We start from the raw sequence: 18,664 nt of genomic DNA on the forward strand, positions 1-18,664 counted from the left end.
CATCCAGTCATAAAGCAATTGAAAAAATCCTTAAGGAGTCTTAGTGACCTTTTGTTATTTTCACCCTACTTTTTACCCTAAAATGCCAGAGCACCTTTTTAGCTTGCTGAAAGATGACAACAACCAATATGAGAGATGGAGGGAACGATCCTCCATCAGTGTTCTCTGTCTGGCATTTCTATGTGGGCACATAAGGTCAGATACGAACGGTGCTAAAGAATGTCTCCACACTTGCCTTGATGGCACCAGTAGCCGGAAGGGCAGGGAAGGCAGTCAGCCTTGTGTCTGGCACCGGGCAAAGAGCGAAGAGTGTTGGGGGGACATGCCAGTGGCTCATCAGTTCCCTCAGGACAGTAGAATCCTGAGGAGGAGAAAAGGGAAGACATTTCAAGTGTGGAACAACAGCAAACAAAACACAGGAGATGAAAACCCAGGAGGCCATATGGCAAAGCATCGGGCAGCTGAATGTCCCCTCTGGCCAGCCAAACTAATTTGTCCATTCATTCCTCCAACCATTTTCTGAATCTGCCTTATTTTTCAAGGCGCCTAGGAGCTGGAGCATTGGGCACATGGCACAAACCAACCCTGGATGAGATGCTAGCACAATCACTAGGAGTCACCAGTTAACCAAATTTAGGATGTGGGCACCATGTGCTTCCATCAGCCTTGCCACTGTAAAGGAATGGGAGCTGGAATATATTCTCCACACACCCTGATATTCTTCATACGCTGGGATCACAATGGACAAGAGAACTGACCGTCAGTCGGGCCCCTGCAGAGATAGGTACCTGCAGGACAGAGGCCCGCACAGATGACTCCAGGTGGGCAGGCTGCGGCCACAGAAGGGCCATGTGGAGTAAACTCATAGCTCCCGGACAGACAGAAAAAGCCGGCGGCGCAGCTCCCTTGTATCTGTCCTCGTCTGAATAGAAAAGAAAAAAGACATGAAAACAAGTCAAGAGCTGCACTCCCACCCAAAGCCCTGCCTTGGTCCCCCACAGCATGTACGTCATTGACTGCTGTCACACATGTGCACATGGGAGGCAGCTAAAGGGTTCAAAAATGGATAATTCCACACCGGACCAGGGGATGGCAGAGTGCACTGATCCTTTCTCTTTCTCCTCTCCAGATCGAATGCAGGAAACTCTGCCTGGGCCCGATGACATCTCTTCCAGCTCTTGCCCGGATGACGTCATTTCCCCTGCCCGGCTTTAAAACCACCATGTTTTTATCAGCCTACCAGTTTTCTGTAAAGACTTCAAACCCAACTTCTCATTCTGACAGCCCATTTCAAGTACACCGGTCGCTGCCCCCAAATCTCGAGTCCTTTCACACGGCACATAACTGAAATTCTGCCCTCGATATCCTGTAGGCATTGTTTTTGCTGGACAGCATATTTCTATAACAGAGCACATTCCATTGGGCCAGACCTTCTGTGCCGTTGACCACGGGTGACAACAACACATGTGCATGTAATGTGCATTTCCCTGAAAAAAACAAAAACAATAAAAGAGAAGAAAGAGCAAAGCTTCTCACCTGCAGAACTTCCCTGGAGGACACGGCAGGCAATCGTTCGGCTCTTGCAGACCTGACGTGTGGGCAGGAGTGAAGGTGCCATTGTGGCAGAGCTGAGGGACTTTAGTGGCTGTACACAGGTAGGCAAACAGTCAGTGTGGCACATGGCCTTCTGTAAGCTGCTGAACTTTTAGTTATATGAAAAAGTCTGGGAACCCCTCTCAGCCTGCATAATAATTTACTTTCAACAAAAAAGACAACAGTGGTATGTCATTCATTTGAACATCTGAGTACTGCGGTGTTTTCCGATCAAAAATTTTTAGTGAAGCAGTATTTAGTTGTATGAAATTAAATCAAATGTGAAAAACTGGCTGTGCACAAATGTGGGTCCCCTTGTCATTGTGCTGATTTGAATGCCTGTCACTGCTCAATGCTGATTACTTACAACACCAAATTGGTTGGATGAGCTCGTTAAGTCTTGAACTTCATAGACAGGTGTGTCCAGTCATGAAATATAAAGATATTTAAGGTGGTCAATTACAAGTTGGGCTTCCCTTTGACTCTCCTCTAAAGAGGGACAGCATGGGATCCTCAAAGCAGCTCTCCAAAGATCTGAAAACAAAGATTGTTGAGTCTCATGGTTTAGGGGAAGGCTACACAAAGCTATCTCAGAGGTTTAAACTGTCAGTTTCAACTGTAAGGAATGTCATCAGGAAATGGAAGGCCACAGGCACAGTTGCTGTTAAACCCAGCAGGTCTGGCAGGCCAAGAAAAATACAGGAGCAGCATATGAACAAGATTGTGAGAATGGTTACAGACAATCCACAGATCACCTCCAAAGACCTGCAAGAACATCTTGCTGCAGATGGTGTATCTGTACATCATTCTACAATTCAGCACAATTTGCACAAAGAACATCTGTATGGCAGGGTGATGAGAAAGAAGCCCTCTCTGCACTCACTCCATAAACAGAGTCACTTGTTGTATGCAAATGCTCATTTAGACAAGCCAGATTCATTTTGTAACAAAGTGCTTTGGACTGATGAGACACAAATTGAGTTATTTGGTCATAACAAAAAGCGCTTTGCATGGCGGAAGAAGAACACCGCATTCCAAGATAAACACCTGCTACCTACTGTCAAATTTGGCGGAGGTTCCATCATGCTGTGGGGCTGTGTGGCTAGTTCAAGGACTGGGGCCCTTGTTAAAGTCGAGGGTTGGATGAATTCAACCCAATATCAACAAATTCTTCAGGATAATGTTCAAGCATCAGTCACAAAGTTGAAGTTACACAGGGGTTGGATATTCCAACAAGACAATGACCCAAAACACAGTTCGAAATCTACAAAGGCATTCATGCAGAGGGAGAAGTACAATGTTCTGGAATGGCCGTCACAGTCCCCTGACTTGAATATCATCGAAAATCTATGGGATGATTTGAAGAAGGCTGTCCATCAAATTGAACTGAACTGGAGAGATTTTGTATGAAGAATGGTCAAAAATACCTCCATCCAGAATCCAGACACTCAATAAAAGGCTATAGGAGGCGTCTAGAGGCTGTTATATTTGTAAAGGAGGCTCAGCTAAGTATTGATGTCATATCCCTGTTGGGGTGCCCAAATTTATGCACCTGCCTAATTTTATTATGATGCATATTGCATATTTTCTTTTAATCCAATAAACTTAATGTCACTGCTGAAATACTACTGTTTCCATAAGGCATGTCATATATTAAAAGGAAGTTGCTACTTTGAAAGCTCAGCCAATGATAAACAAAAATCCAAAGAATTAAGAGGGGTTCCCAAACTTTTTCATATAGTGTACATTTGGCTAAAAGTATGCAAAATAAATGCCACACCACTGCACCCCATGGAGATGCAGAAAGTAGAGCCCAAGCTGTTAGGCTACATTTAAACACTACTGGGTAGCCCCTATACTCATCCTTAAATCCCACTAATACTACAATCTTATTATGCAGGCGCCACCTGTCTGTAAAGAATGGTATTGCTGGGATAATCTAACTTACTCTACTGATGGTGCACAGATCCATGAAGCAGGAGTGTTCCATGTATTTGTCATAACCCCCCAAAAAAAGGCTGAGCAGGCACTAAAAGACCCCCCAAGTCCACTTTAAATGAAAAAAGGCTAAGAAGAGACTAAAAGGTACCCCCTGCTTGCCAGATTACTATTCTTCTGACGTGTCCACGGGACCTTGCAGGCTTTCATCTGCTGTACTTTTATTATTATCATTTTTCCCCTGATGTCTTTATCCAAGGTGACTTACAACATTTGAGATACAATCGGTTACATTTATTTTGTTTTTCCATTGTTTTTCCATTTGGTCAAGGTGACATGGTGTCAGCAGTGGGATTTCATCCCACATGTCCAAAGCCTTACCTACTATACCACACAGCCTTTTGGAGTGAAGAACAAATGAACTGGCTTACCGGGTGGGCAGTAAGTGTGTGGTGGGCAGGGTTGAGGATCTCCAGCGATTGTCTCCTCACAGTAGTATCCGGGTTGGCAGGGGACACACACCTCTGAGCCCCGGTTAGGCTGGTACTCTCCAGCAGGGCAGGGCAGTGGGCTTGCTGATCCAGGTGGACAATGATGGCCCTGAGAAGGAAAGAGGTCAAGTAGCATGCAAGTTAAATTGGGAATGTGGTGCCTTGGAGTAGATGGCACAGATAATGCAGTAGGCTGACACTGGGAATGAGAAAGAAAGAAAGAAAGAAAGAAAGAAAGAAAGAAAGAAAGAAAGAAAGAAAGAAAGAAAGAAAGAAAGATTCAATACAACTGCTCCTGTAGACCATTGCCCCTGATATTTGTACAATATTGTCTAAAATTGTGAAAGGTGCAATTTAGTGTGGGAGATAGGGGGTGCTATTGAGTCACTAAACACCTATAATACCAACAAGAAAGCCAAAGGAAATAAATATATATTTATTTTTACTTTCTTCTGCTTTTGCTGTTACATTTTTTCATTTGGTTGTTTGCCTTTGTTTTTTTAAAAGAATTTTATTTTATTAACAATGATAAGCAAAACAAGAAAGTAAAATGCAAGGAATAAAGTCTTAAATACAAAAAGAGGAAAACGAAAGCCCAGCTGCCCCCACCAAACCAGACAGGATGGGCCCTGCACCCTGTCTGTTGGGTACGGTGCCTAGAGGAGTGACCCAGCTCAATTAGCCTCTCCTCGAGAACACCTTCATCACTTTCCTCACACTGGACCCCCTGTCCAGCACGTCACCGGACTCTGAGTCTGCCATCGATGGTTTGGGCAGCAGTGGCTTTTAAGCACCAGCCAGGGAGGTCAGTTATGTTTTCTGTAACACACTAGACCTCCCCCTAGTGGCCCCGGTTGTTAATGCAACAGCCCCAGTTCACTCTCCCAATACAGTGGGGAACAGGGTGCCCTGTATTAGGGCACCTTTTGGCCTGACAATCGTCAGACTACACAAGTGTGGTGAGGTATTACCAATTGTGGCAGGACAGGTGTCCCCTGCATGATCCTCCCACAGTCCAAGACATGCACGTTAGGTGAAATAGCAATGCTATATTGGCCCAAATGTGTGTAAGTGTATGAGTAGTGTGTGTTTGCCCTGGGATGGAATGGCACCTGTGCTGGTGCACCTAGATATTACGCAAAACTCTAGCTAAGCTGGTTAGGAATATAGTTGAAGGTTTGAAGAGCAAGGGTGACCGGCTGTCCAAGTAATGCGCTTGTCATTGGGACTCACCAACACACAAATGACAAATGGCGGAGGGGGGAGTTTCCCCTTTGCAGTTTCAAGAGTCGTAGCTGCCTGGCACTTACAAAGTACTGCGTGGGAGGAGCGGTGAGCGCCTGTGTGGCAATTCAAAACCACTGCACGGCACCCGGAAAAAAGGTGCGCGGCCTCACAGGTGCTCAGCTTAGAAGGAACATAGCCCCCCTCTGGTGGGAACCTCTTAATAAACAGAAGGGACAGATAACCCAGTAACGCTTTGGGAGAGCTGTCTTCTGAAACACGGTGCACAGATCTGGGGTGTAGTGCCTCCTGTTGAAAACAGATCTTTCACTTTTATCACATACAGTTCCTACTTTCTCCCCCATCACAAAACTGAACTGATAGAAGGAATGCCAGACAGAATGGATAACTGGCAGCTGACTCGAGACGTGATCGATAGGGCACCCTCCGTCGTGTTCATTGTGCCTGCCAGACATGGTAACGGATAAGCTGTCTGCACTGGACAATAGTGACCTACAATGGGAAGCAAATGCATTCAGAATTACAAATCTATTATCCATGCTGTCTGAGTGTGCTCACCTTAGGGCATAAGAAGGCATTAGGGCTCAGAGCAGAAAAACCCGCTGGACAATAGAAGCCTGGAAGACAGGAACCACTTGGCATCTGGAGACCTTCACTGGCACAATAATGGCCTGCCGGGCAGGGCAAACAGCTCTCCAATGAGGTGCCACCTAGTGTAAAGAAAACAACCGCTCAGAGTGACAGGGTGGGCGAATGGGGGTCACTTGGTCATAGCACCACCTGCTGGCTCCAGAATTCAACATGAATTGGGTGGGGGGGATTTAATGAGCTTGCAGGATCAAAAAGGAAGAACCCTGGTACATGCCAGCCTGGCTGTTGGTTTCAGATGACATTTTCCCTCATGGCAAAACATAATTGTACAGTCTCTTGTAAAAGCCTCCTACATATAAGCCATAATTTGAATTTTAATAATTGATTTTTATCTACTTAACATGAATTCAATTTTTACTCAGACTGTAAAGCATTTGTGATGGTCTGCTCAGTGAAAGGTGCTTTAAAATGAACACTGGTTGATTAAATGTTTGACGCCACACACACACACACCCCCCCCCCCCCCCCCCCCCATACCCCCCCCTCCCCGATTAGGGTGCTTGCATTGTATTCAATCTTACCGGTGTTGTTTCGGATACTTCCCAGGGGGCACGGCATTGGGGTGAGTGCCCCCTCTGGACAGTAGTGACCTGATGGACAAAAGCCATTCCTAGGGAACATCTCACTGACCAAAGGAACAGCATCAGTCGCTCCTCCCTGGCAAAAATATCCTTGAAGACAGGGACCTGGGATCAGAGAGCAAAACAACGATTTTTAGAGTGGTGTCCTCTTCTTGGAAAATATGAATCTGATACCAGCAAAAGTTCAACATTTTCAAAGAGCTACACATTTGAAGGATCTGGATACAAAAATTAGGGGACACCAAGAGGAGCTGCATCCAAATTATGAAGCCACTCACAGTCTTTGCTCTGATATGTGAATTAAGCATTGAGTCAGAACAACCACTGATAAACACACAGGCCCCCTATTGTCATAAAATAAAGATTTCTCACCCTCAACTAAATGTTGTCAAATTCACCTTCATCACAGGGGATGAAAATATAAAAACTGGCATGACTAGCTTTAAGAGGAGGGCACATTAAACAGCAATAGGTAGATAATGAAGGGTCAATATAATACAGAAATTATATGATAGATAGATAGATAGATAGATAGATAGATAGATAGATAGATAGATAGATAGATAGATAGATAGATAGATAGATAGATAGATAGATAGATATGAAAGGCACCATATAACAGATATAGATAGATAGATAGATAGATAGATAGATAGATAGATAGATAGATAGATAGATAGATAGATAGATAGATAGATAGATAGATAGATAGATAGATAGATAGATATGAAAGGCACTATATAACAGATAAAGATAGATAGATAGATAGATAGATAGATAGATAGATAGATAGATAGATAGATAGATAGATAGATAGATAGATAGATAGATAGATAGATAGATATGAAAGGCACTATATAACAGATAAAGATAGATAGATAGATAGATAGATAGATAGATAGATAGATAGATAGATAGATAGATAGATAGATAGATAGATAGATAGATAGATATGAAAGGCACCATATAACAGATATAGATAGATAGATAGATAGATAGATAGATAGATAGATAGATAGATAGATAGATAGATAGATAGATAGATAGATAGATAGATAGATATGAAAGGCACTATATAACAGATAAAGATAGATAGATAGATAGATAGATAGATAGATAGATAGATAGATAGATAGATAGATAGATAGATAGATAGATAGATAGATATGAAAGGCACTATATAACAGATAAAGATAGATAGATAGATAGATAGATAGATAGATAGATAGATAGATAGATAGATAGATAGATAGATAGATAGATAGATAGATAGATAGATATGAAAGGCACCATATAACAGATATAGATAGATAGATAGATAGATAGATAGATAGATAGATAGATAGATAGATAGATAGATAGATAGATAGATAGATAGATAGATATGAAAGGCACCATATAACAGATATAGATAGATAGATAGATAGATAGATAGATAGATAGATAGATAGATAGATAGATAGATAGATAGATAGATAGATAGATAGATAGATATGAAAGGCACCATATAACAGATATAGATAGATAGATAGATAGATAGATAGATAGATAGATAGATAGATAGATAGATAGATAGATAGATAGATAGATAGATAGATAGATAGATAGATATGAAAGGCACTATATAACAGATAAAGATAGATAGATAGATAGATAGATAGATAGATAGATAGATAGATAGATAGATAGATAGATAGATAGATAGATAGATAGATAGATAGATAGATAGATAGATAGATAGATAGAGAGATAGATATGAAAGGCACCATATAACAGATATAGATAGATAGATAGATAGATAGATAGATAGATAGATAGATAGATAGATAGATAGATAGATAGATAGATAGATAGATAGATAGATAGATAGATAGATAGATAGATAGATATGAAAGGCACTATATAACAGATAAAGATAGATAGATAGATAGATAGATAGATAGATAGATAGATAGATAGATAGATAGATAGATAGATAGATAGATAGATAGATAGATAGATAGATAGATAGATAGATAGATATGAAAGGCACTATATAACAGATAAAGATAGATAGATAGATAGATAGATAGATAGATAGATAGATAGATAGATAGATAGATAGATAGATAGATAGATAGATAGATAGATATGAAAGGCACCATATAACAGATATAGATAGATAGATAGATAGATAGATAGATAGATAGATAGATAGATAGATAGATAGATAGATAGATAGATAGATAGATAGATAGATAGATAGATATGAAAGGCACTATATAACAGATAAAGATAGATAGATAGATAGATAGATAGATAGATAGATAGATAGATAGATAGATAGATAGATAGATAGATAGATAGATATGAAAGGCACTATATAACAGATAAAGATAGATAGATAGATAGATAGATAGATAGATAGATAGATAGATAGATAGATAGATAGATAGATAGATATGAAAGGCACTATATAACAGATAAAGATAGATAGATAGATAGATAGATAGATAGATAGATAGATAGATAGATAGATAGATAGATAGATAGATAGATATGAAAGGCACCATATAACAGATATAGATAGATAGATAGATAGATAGATAGATAGATAGATAGATAGATAGATAGATAGATAGATAGATAGATAGATAGATAGATAGATAGATATGAAAGGCACTATATAACAGATAAAGAAAGATAGATAGATAGATAGATAGATAGATAGATAGATAGATAGATAGATAGATAGATAGATAGATAGATAGATAGATAGATATGAAAGGCACTATATAACAGATAAAGATAGATAGATAGATAGATAGATAGATAGATAGATAGATAGATAGATAGATAGATAGATAGATAGATAGATAGATAGATAGATAGATAGATATGAAAGGCACCATATAACAGATATAGATAGATAGATAGATAGATAGATAGATAGATAGATAGATAGATAGATAGATAGATAGATAGATAGATAGATAGATAGATAGATAGATAGATATGAAAGGCACTATATAACAGATAAAGATAGATAGATAGATAGATAGATAGATAGATAGATAGATAGATAGATAGATAGATAGATAGATAGATATGAAAGGCACTATATAACAGATAAAGATAGATAGATAGATAGATAGATAGATAGATAGATAGATAGATAGATAGATAGATAGATAGATAGATAGATAGATAGATAGATAGATATGAAAGGCACCATATAACAGATATAGATAGATAGATAGATAGATAGATAGATAGATAGATAGATAGATAGATAGATAGATAGATAGATAGATATGAAAGGCACTATATAACAGATAAAGATAGATAGATAGATAGATAGATAGATAGATAGATAGATAGATAGATAGATAGATAGATAGATAGATAGATAGATAGATAGATAGATAGATATGAAAGGCACTATATAACAGATAAAGATAGATAGATAGATAGATAGATAGATAGATAGATAGATAGATAGATAGATAGATAGATAGATAGATAGATATGAAAGGCACCATATAACAGATATAAATAGATAGATAGATAGATAGATAGATAGATAGATAGATAGATAGATAGATAGATAGATAGATAGATAGATAGATAGATAGATAGATAGATATGAAAGGCACCATATAACAGATATAGATAGATAGATAGATAGATAGATAGATAGATAGATAGATAGATAGATAGATAGATAGATAGATAGATAGATAGATAGATAGATATGAAAGGCACTATATAACAGATAAAGATAGATAGATAGATAGATAGATAGATAGATAGATAGATAGATAGATAGATAGATAGATAGATAGATAGATAGATAGATAGATAGATATGAAAGGCACTATATAACAGATAAAGATAGATAGATAGATAGATAGATAGATAGATAGATAGATAGATAGATAGATAGATAGATAGATAGATAGATAGATAGATAGATAGATATGAAAGGCACTATATAACAGATAAAGATAGATAGATAGATAGATAGATAGATAGATAGATAGATAGATAGATAGATAGATAGATAGATAGATAGATAGATATGAAAGGCACCATATAACAGATATAGATAGATAGATAGATAGATAGATAGATAGATAGATAGATAGATAGATAGATAGATAGATAGATAGATAGATAGATATGAAAGGCACCATATAACAGATATAGATAGATAGATAGATAGATAGATAGATAGATAGATAGATAGATAGATAGATAGATAGATAGATAGATAGATATGAAAGGCACTATATAACAGATAAAGATAGATAGATAGATAGATAGATAGATAGATAGATAGATAGATAGATAGATAGATAGATAGATAGATAGATAGATAGATATGAAAGGCACTATATAACAGATAAAGATAGATAGATAGATAGATAGATAGATAGATAGATAGATAGATAGATAGATAGATAGATAGATATGAAAGGCACCATATAACAGATATAGATAGATAGATAGATAGATAGATAGATAGATAGATAGATAGATAGATAGATAGATAGATAGATATGAAAGGCACTATATAACAGATAAAGATAGATAGATAGATAGATAGATAGATAGATAGATAGATAGATAGATAGATAGATAGATAGATAGATAGATAGATAGATAGATAGATAGATAGATATGAAAGGCACTATATAACAGATAAAGATAGATAGATAGATAGATAGATAGATAGATAGATAGATAGATAGATAGATAGATAGATAGATAGATAGATAGATAGATAGATAGATAGATATGAAAGGCACCATATAACAGATATAGATAGATAGATAGATAGATAGATAGATAGATAGATAGATAGATAGATAGATAGATAGATAGATAGATAGATAGATAGATAGATAGATATGAAAGGCACCATATAACAGATATAGATAGATAGATAGATAGATAGATAGATAGATAGATAGATAGATAGATAGATAGATAGATAGATAGATAGATAGATATGAAAGGCACCATATAACAGATATAGATAGATAGATAGATAGATAGATAGATAGATAGATAGATAGATAGATAGATAGATAGATAGATAGATAGATAGATAGATAGATAGATATGAAAGGCACTATATAACAGATAAAGATAGATAGATAGATAGATAGATAGATAGATAGATAGATAGATAGATAGATAGATAGATAGATAGATAGATAGATAGATATGAAAGGCACTATATAACAGATAAAGATAGATAGATAGATAGATAGATAGATAGATAGATAGATAGATAGATAGATAGATAGATAGATAGATATGAAAGGCACCATATAACAGATATAGATAGATAGATAGATAGATAGATAGATAGATAGATAGATAGATAGATAGATAGATAGATAGATAGATAGATAGATATGAAAGGCACTATATAACAGATAAAGATAGATAGATAGATAGATAGATAGATAGATAGATAGATAGATAGATAGATAGATAGATATGAAAGGCACTATATAACAGATAAAGATAGATAGATAGATAGATAGATAGATAGATAGATAGATAGATAGATAGATAGATAGATAGATAGATAGATAGATAGATATGAAAGGCACCATATAACAGATATAGATAGATAGATAGATAGATAGATAGATAGATAGATAGATAGATAGATAGATAGATAGATAGATAGATAGATAGATAGATAGATAGATATGAAAGGCACTATATAACAGATAAAGATAGATAGATAGATAGATAGATAGATAGATAGATAGATAGATAGATAGATAGATAGATAGATAGATAGATATGAAAGGCACTATATAACAGATAAAGATAGATAGATAGATAGATAGATAGATAGATAGATAGATAGATAGATATGAAAGGCACCATATAACAGATATAGATAGATAGATAGATAGATAGATAGATAGATAGATAGATAGATAGATAGATAGATAGATAGATAGATAGATAGATATGAAAGGCACCATATAACAGATATAGATAGATAGATAGATAGATAGATAGATAGATAGATAGATAGATAGATAGATAGATAGATAGATATGAAAGGCACTATATAACAGATAAAGATAGATAGATAGATAGATAGATAGATAGATAGATAGATAGATAGATAGATAGATAGATAGATAGATAGATAGATAGATAGATAGATAGATAGATATGAAAGGCACTATATAACAGATAAAGATAGATAGATAGATAGATAGATAGATAGATAGATAGATAGATAGATAGATAGATAGATAGATAGATAGATAGATAGATATGAAAGGCACTATATAACAGATAAAGATAGATAGATAGATAGATAGATAGATAGATAGATAGATAGATAGATAGATAGATAGATAGATAGATAGATAGATAGATAGATAGATATATGAAAGGCACCATATAACAGATATAGATAGATAGATAGATAGATAGATAGATAGATAGATAGATAGATAGATAGATAGATAGATAGATAGATAGATAGATATGAAAGGCACTATATAACAGATAAAGATAGATAGATAGATAGATAGATAGATAGATAGATAGATAGATAGATAGATAGATAGATAGATAGATAGATATGAAAGGCACCATATAACAGATATAGATAGATAGATAGATAGATAGATAGATAGATAGATAGATAGATAGATAGATAGATAGATAGATAGATAGATAGATAGATAGATAGATAGATATGAAAGGCACTATATAACAGATAAAGATAGATAGATAGATAGATAGATAGATAGATAGATAGATAGATAGATAGATAGATAGATAGATAGATAGATAGATATGAAAGGCACTATATAACAGATAAAGATAGATAGATAGATAGATAGATAGATAGATAGATAGATAGATAGATAGATAGATAGATAGATAGATAGATAGATAGATAGATATGAAAGGCACTATATAACAGATAAAGATAGATAGATAGATAGATAGATAGATAGATAGATAGATAGATAGATAGATAGATAGATAGATAGATAGATAGATAGATAGATAGATAGATAGATATGAAAGGCACCATATAACAGATATAGATAGATAGATAGATAGATAGATAGATAGATAGATAGATAGATAGATAGATAGATAGATAGATATGAAAGGCACCATATAACAGATATAGATAGATAGATAGATAGATAGATAGATAGATAGATAGATAGATAGATAGATAGATAGATAGATAGATATGAAAGGCACTATATAACAGATAAAGATAGATAGATAGATAGATAGATAGATAGATAGATAGATAGATAGATAGATAGATAGATAGATAGATAGATAGATAGATAGATAGATAGATAGATAGATAGATATGAAAGGCACTATATAACAGATAAAGATAGATAGATAGATAGATAGATAGATAGATAGATAGATAGATAGATAGATAGATAGATAGATAGATAGATAGATAGATAGATAATGAAAGGCACTATATAACAGATAAAGATAGATAGATAGATAGATAGATAGATAGATAGATAGATAGATAGATAGATAGATAGATAGATAGATAGATAGATAGATAGATAGATATGAAAGGCACCATATAACAGATATAGATAGATAGATAGATAGATAGATAGATAGATAGATAGATAGATAGATAGATAGATAGATAGATAGATAGATATGAAAGGCACTATATAACAGATAAAGATAGATAGATAGATAGATAGATAGATAGATAGATAGATAGATAGATAGATAGATAGATAGATAGATAGATAGATAGATAGATATGAAAGGCACTATATAACAGATAAAGATAGATAGATAGATAGATAGATAGATAGATAGATAGATAGATAGATAGATAGATAGATAGATAGATAGATAGATAGATAGATAGATAGTTTTTAAAAGGCACTATATAATCTATATATATAATTCACTAAGTCCATGGCAAGCAAGACGCACGCAATACAGAGCCACGCCCACCAACTCACAAAGCCCCGCCCGCCAACTCTAAGACTATGGGATACGCACGACAGAGCGTTGTTCTTAGTCACGGAAGCATAGTCACACAGTCTGCTCAACAATACGCTGACTACATGACTACTTCCGGAGTTTATGGTGGCGAGGCAGAAATTGTGGCAATGTCCCAAATGCTTCCAGCTACTATCACCATTCACTTCCGAGATATCCCTGACCCCATCAGATTCAAATTTGCCTTTTACTTTTACATGCAGGCAATTTCCTGTTAGATTGGCCTTTGCGATGACAATTAATAAGGCACAGGGCCAAACTTTCAAAAAGATATGCCTGTATCTGCCAAAACCAGTTTTCAGTCACGGACAATTGTATGTTGCTCTCTCCAGAGTTTCATCGTTTCAGTCGCTCACAGTCGTATCCTCAAACCCACCCCCCATTTGGTCAACTGTGTCTTTCAGGAAGTGTTCACCCATCAATAAATAATTATGCGGCGTATTCTACGCTGCGGATTGGCTAGTACATAGAGAAAGAAAGAAAAGTCATTTTACAAGAAGAGATATGAAAGTCACTACATGTTAGACACATACAAAAGGCATTATATATTAAATAGATAGACAGGCTGTCATACAAGTCAGACAGATATTCAGTGCCTTCCACAGTTATTCTGTTCAGTACATCAGCTAGACAGATAGACCGTTAGCCTTACCATCTGGTTGATCATTAGCCTCCCCTCTGCAGAATGATCCAGCTGGGCATGCCACGCATGCTGTGGCCGACAGGGCACCCTCCATCATGTTCATTGTGCCTGCTGGACATGGTAATGGATAAGCTGTCTGCACTGGACAATAGTGACCTACAATGGGAAGCAAATGCATTCAGATTTACAAATCCATTATCCATGCTGTCTGAGTGTGCCAGCTGGTGACAAGAGACTGGCACGATCTGTGGCTTGTAGAAGGCCAAGGAAGGTGATGGGACAGCTTCCAGTAGCTGATGGGGCTTTTGTAAGCCTGCATTACAGCCACCATGAGCAAATGGGGCTTTGGTGCTGTTTCTTAGGTCATAGCAGCCTCTAGTGGTTGCCAGTGCTCACTGCAATGAGCCTAGTTCATTTACAATTGTCAGCTTCCTTTCTAGTCTGCCTTACTTATTTCAGAATGTCTGAGTACTAGAGTGTTGTACCGTGTTAGTTATTTGGATGTAATGAGAAGTTAAGCAAAATGACACCTGTTATTGGTGTCATTATGCAAGCTTTGGAGACATCTTGCCCGAAGAAGGGGTCTGAGTTGCCTTGAAAGCTTGCATAGTGTAATCTTTTTAGTTAACCAATAAAGGGGGTCATTTTGCTTCACTTCTCAGAATGTCTGAGCAAAGTACAATGAGACACAATCTCCAATTCTCCTCTAGCACATACACTCAGGCAATGTCACTGTTTGTCACCATACCTCTAACACCTTCACCAGAGGTAACTCACGCTGAGGACCATGCCACCTTTTTGCAACACTAGTCTAGTCAAAGAATGCACATGCCAATATAAGATTCCTGGTTTGGAGGTCTGAGCTCCAAAGTACTAATCCCAAAATTAAATCCTCACCTGCGGAGCAAATGATGGGTTCTTTCGTGCCAGGAGTGTTACACATGGTGCCAGGGGGGCACGGAAGACAGAAGCTAGCCCCTGGCATCGGACTGTAGGTACCAGGTTCACAGGGCACTTCAATGGCAGATCCAGCAGGACAATAGAATCCTTTGGGACACAGATAACCTTTAAGGCCATCAATAGGACGGTCACTCTCACTTCCACCAATGCAGACAAATCTGTGGATAAAGGCAGAATGAAAACGAGTGGGCATTCAGATGCCATGCTGGGAGTGTTCTGTCTAACGCTTCCCCACACACTCGCATGTGCACATTTAGACTTTCTGTTATGGAGTTTCGCTGTGCTTGTTATGTTTAATTGGCTGCATTAGGTGCTTCTTCTACTCTCAAGCAGACAGAATGTGAGGGATAGGAGTGGTACCCAGCGCTGCAAAGTCCTGCCTCTCGTAAATCAGTCAGGCCAAGTCGGTCACAGTAGTGCCCCGGTGGACACTGCAAACATTCGGACACCTCCTGCAGGCCCTGAGAGCTGGAGAGGGATCCAGAGGGACAAGGAACGGGGTGGCTGGATCCCAAGGGGCAATAGTGACCCTCAGGGCACATGTAACTACCCAGGATGGCCCCAGCTTCAGATTTAACCTGGAAAAAAAATACAGTAAGGTGACATTGAAGAAGACCACCCAAATCATAAGTGGTGTGTCAGAATGTAAATTCAGTGTTACCCTGTACTGAGTCGAATTTGGGCTGATGGCACCGGCCGTACAGTAGAAGCCAGCCTGGCAGGGACCTGATGGGGCAGACAAGCCTGGAGCTGAACAGTACATCCCTGCATGGAGACGGGGGCATAGGTCAGTTTAGGGTATTGGTGGGGTGGGTTCAGCAGGTCAGTTTGTAACACCCACTGAGCTCACCTGCAGGACAAAGCTGGCAGTCTGAGATGCTCACTCTCCCCATTTGAGAGTTGATGGTCCCCCTTGGGCAAGGCCAATCATTTGCCAGGCCTGTGCCAGGGGGGCAGAAGTAGCCAGCAGGGCACAGTATGGGGTGCACCACTCCAGAGTCTATAGAAGAGAAAAGGAGAAAGGCTTAGTAGGTAAAAACTGCACTTCAGCCAAAAACAAACTAATAAATCATAATAACAAGGGCAGGTTTTTGTAGAAAAGACAAAGTTTTAGAGTCATAATAAAAGGAAAGATCAGCCTGCAGACAGTGCCCACCTTCAATCCTGGCTTTCCAAAAATCTCTACAAGCCAGTAAATGTTCACACTCAGGTGCATTTGGGGTCTTAGTAAACAGAGATGAAAGTCTGTGCATTTTACATTTTTTACTTACTTCAGAGTCAGTTATAGTGAATTTCAGTGGGTTGTCCCCCTTCGGCCCCAAGAAATCTCACCATGGCGCATTGTGCAACAATGGTGCAACCCCCACAGTGGAGCGTCCATGTTCATTTGACCTCGGCTTCACCTGGACTAACAGCAGAGCGCTGCATTGTGCGTGTTTGAACCACCCATAAGCCATTGCGAACGTGTTGTATTGCGTCCGCTGCTATCCATTGCAGTTACCACGTAATTTTCAAATTAACCCTCGTATTACTCCGTGAAACATGAAAAGCACCTGAAATAAGTTCCCTTTCCAGTTATTAATATTCGTTTAAACACAAAATAACCTAAATAATTAAGAACCTGGAATAATACCAATCTTAAAGATTTTAATTTCAGTATTTCAAAACACACTGAAGGTCACACAGTAACCCCAACTCTTTGTGAAACGTTACACAGCTAACCACAAGCTGGAGTTCTGCTCTGTCCTCTCTGTTCATGGCCCTTTGTGCGCCACACAAACTGTTCAACTGTTGACACCCCTTGCCCCACCTTCTGAGGCTGATTGGTCATCTGATTGCCTTCAGGTTTGTCACGATTAACGCGTGGTCCTGAATCGAAATGCAATGCACTCGGAGCAGCCGCTAGGGGGAAATGCACCAGGGAGGAGAAGGGTAAAGAACCAAGAGGACACAACAATGCAAACTTCAGAGACTTTTAACACCACACACATTGGGTGTGTCGGCCAGCATCATCTGTGGCAGTGGTTCTCAATCTGTGGGGTGGGCCCGCCTAGGGGTGCGTGAAGTAACAAAAAGGGGGGCGCGAAGATGTGAAAAAAAGAAAACAAGAATCGAACATATGAAAAATATATCTATAGTAACCAAAACAAATGAACTTAAACTACATTCTGATACTAGAAAAATAAATATAGAGTTAGATAAATGTCGATAAAAGTTAAATAGGTATAATAAAATATGCATCTATGATATATCATTAATTAAAAAAGAACAAATTGGTATTAGTGGGCTCCTTTCAAAAAAACGTTAGGGGGGCGCAATTAAAACTGTTATGAAAACTCGGGTCGCAAATACTTAAAGGTTGAGAAACGCTGGTCTATAGCAGCTCTTCAAATCGCCAGGTCGTATAGCGATTTACCACATCCATTACCTTTTTATTTGCTTCCTCTGACACTTTAAGACTATTTAAGAATGGGAAAGACTATACTGACCGAATAAAAGTTTATTTCATTTAATAATTG

The 18,664-nt window shown here is 37.5% G+C and overlaps 1 protein-coding gene across 1 annotated transcript; it reads right to left on the reverse strand.

Annotated features, from left to right (window-relative positions):
* Nucleotides 1-212: 212 nt before the first annotated feature.
* LOC114643426 (platelet endothelial aggregation receptor 1-like) lies at nt 213-17,241 on the reverse strand. The gene is made up of 9 exons (XM_051932247.1): nt 16,996-17,241; nt 16,083-16,910; nt 15,195-15,341; nt 6,440-6,604; nt 5,826-5,977; nt 3,963-4,131; nt 1,537-1,645; nt 789-922; nt 213-361 (listed from the first exon to the last, which is right to left on the reverse strand). Exons 2-9 carry the CDS (start codon nt 16,336-16,338, stop codon nt 213-215), a joined length of 1,281 nt encoding a protein of 426 aa, XP_051788207.1. The 5' UTR covers nt 16,339-16,910; nt 16,996-17,241.
* Nucleotides 17,242-18,664: the final 1,423 nt, after the last annotated feature.

This window comes from Erpetoichthys calabaricus, chromosome 9 (assembly GCF_900747795.2).
Source record: "Erpetoichthys calabaricus chromosome 9, fErpCal1.3, whole genome shotgun sequence".
Lineage (NCBI taxonomy): Eukaryota > Metazoa > Chordata > Cladistia > Polypteriformes > Polypteridae > Erpetoichthys > Erpetoichthys calabaricus.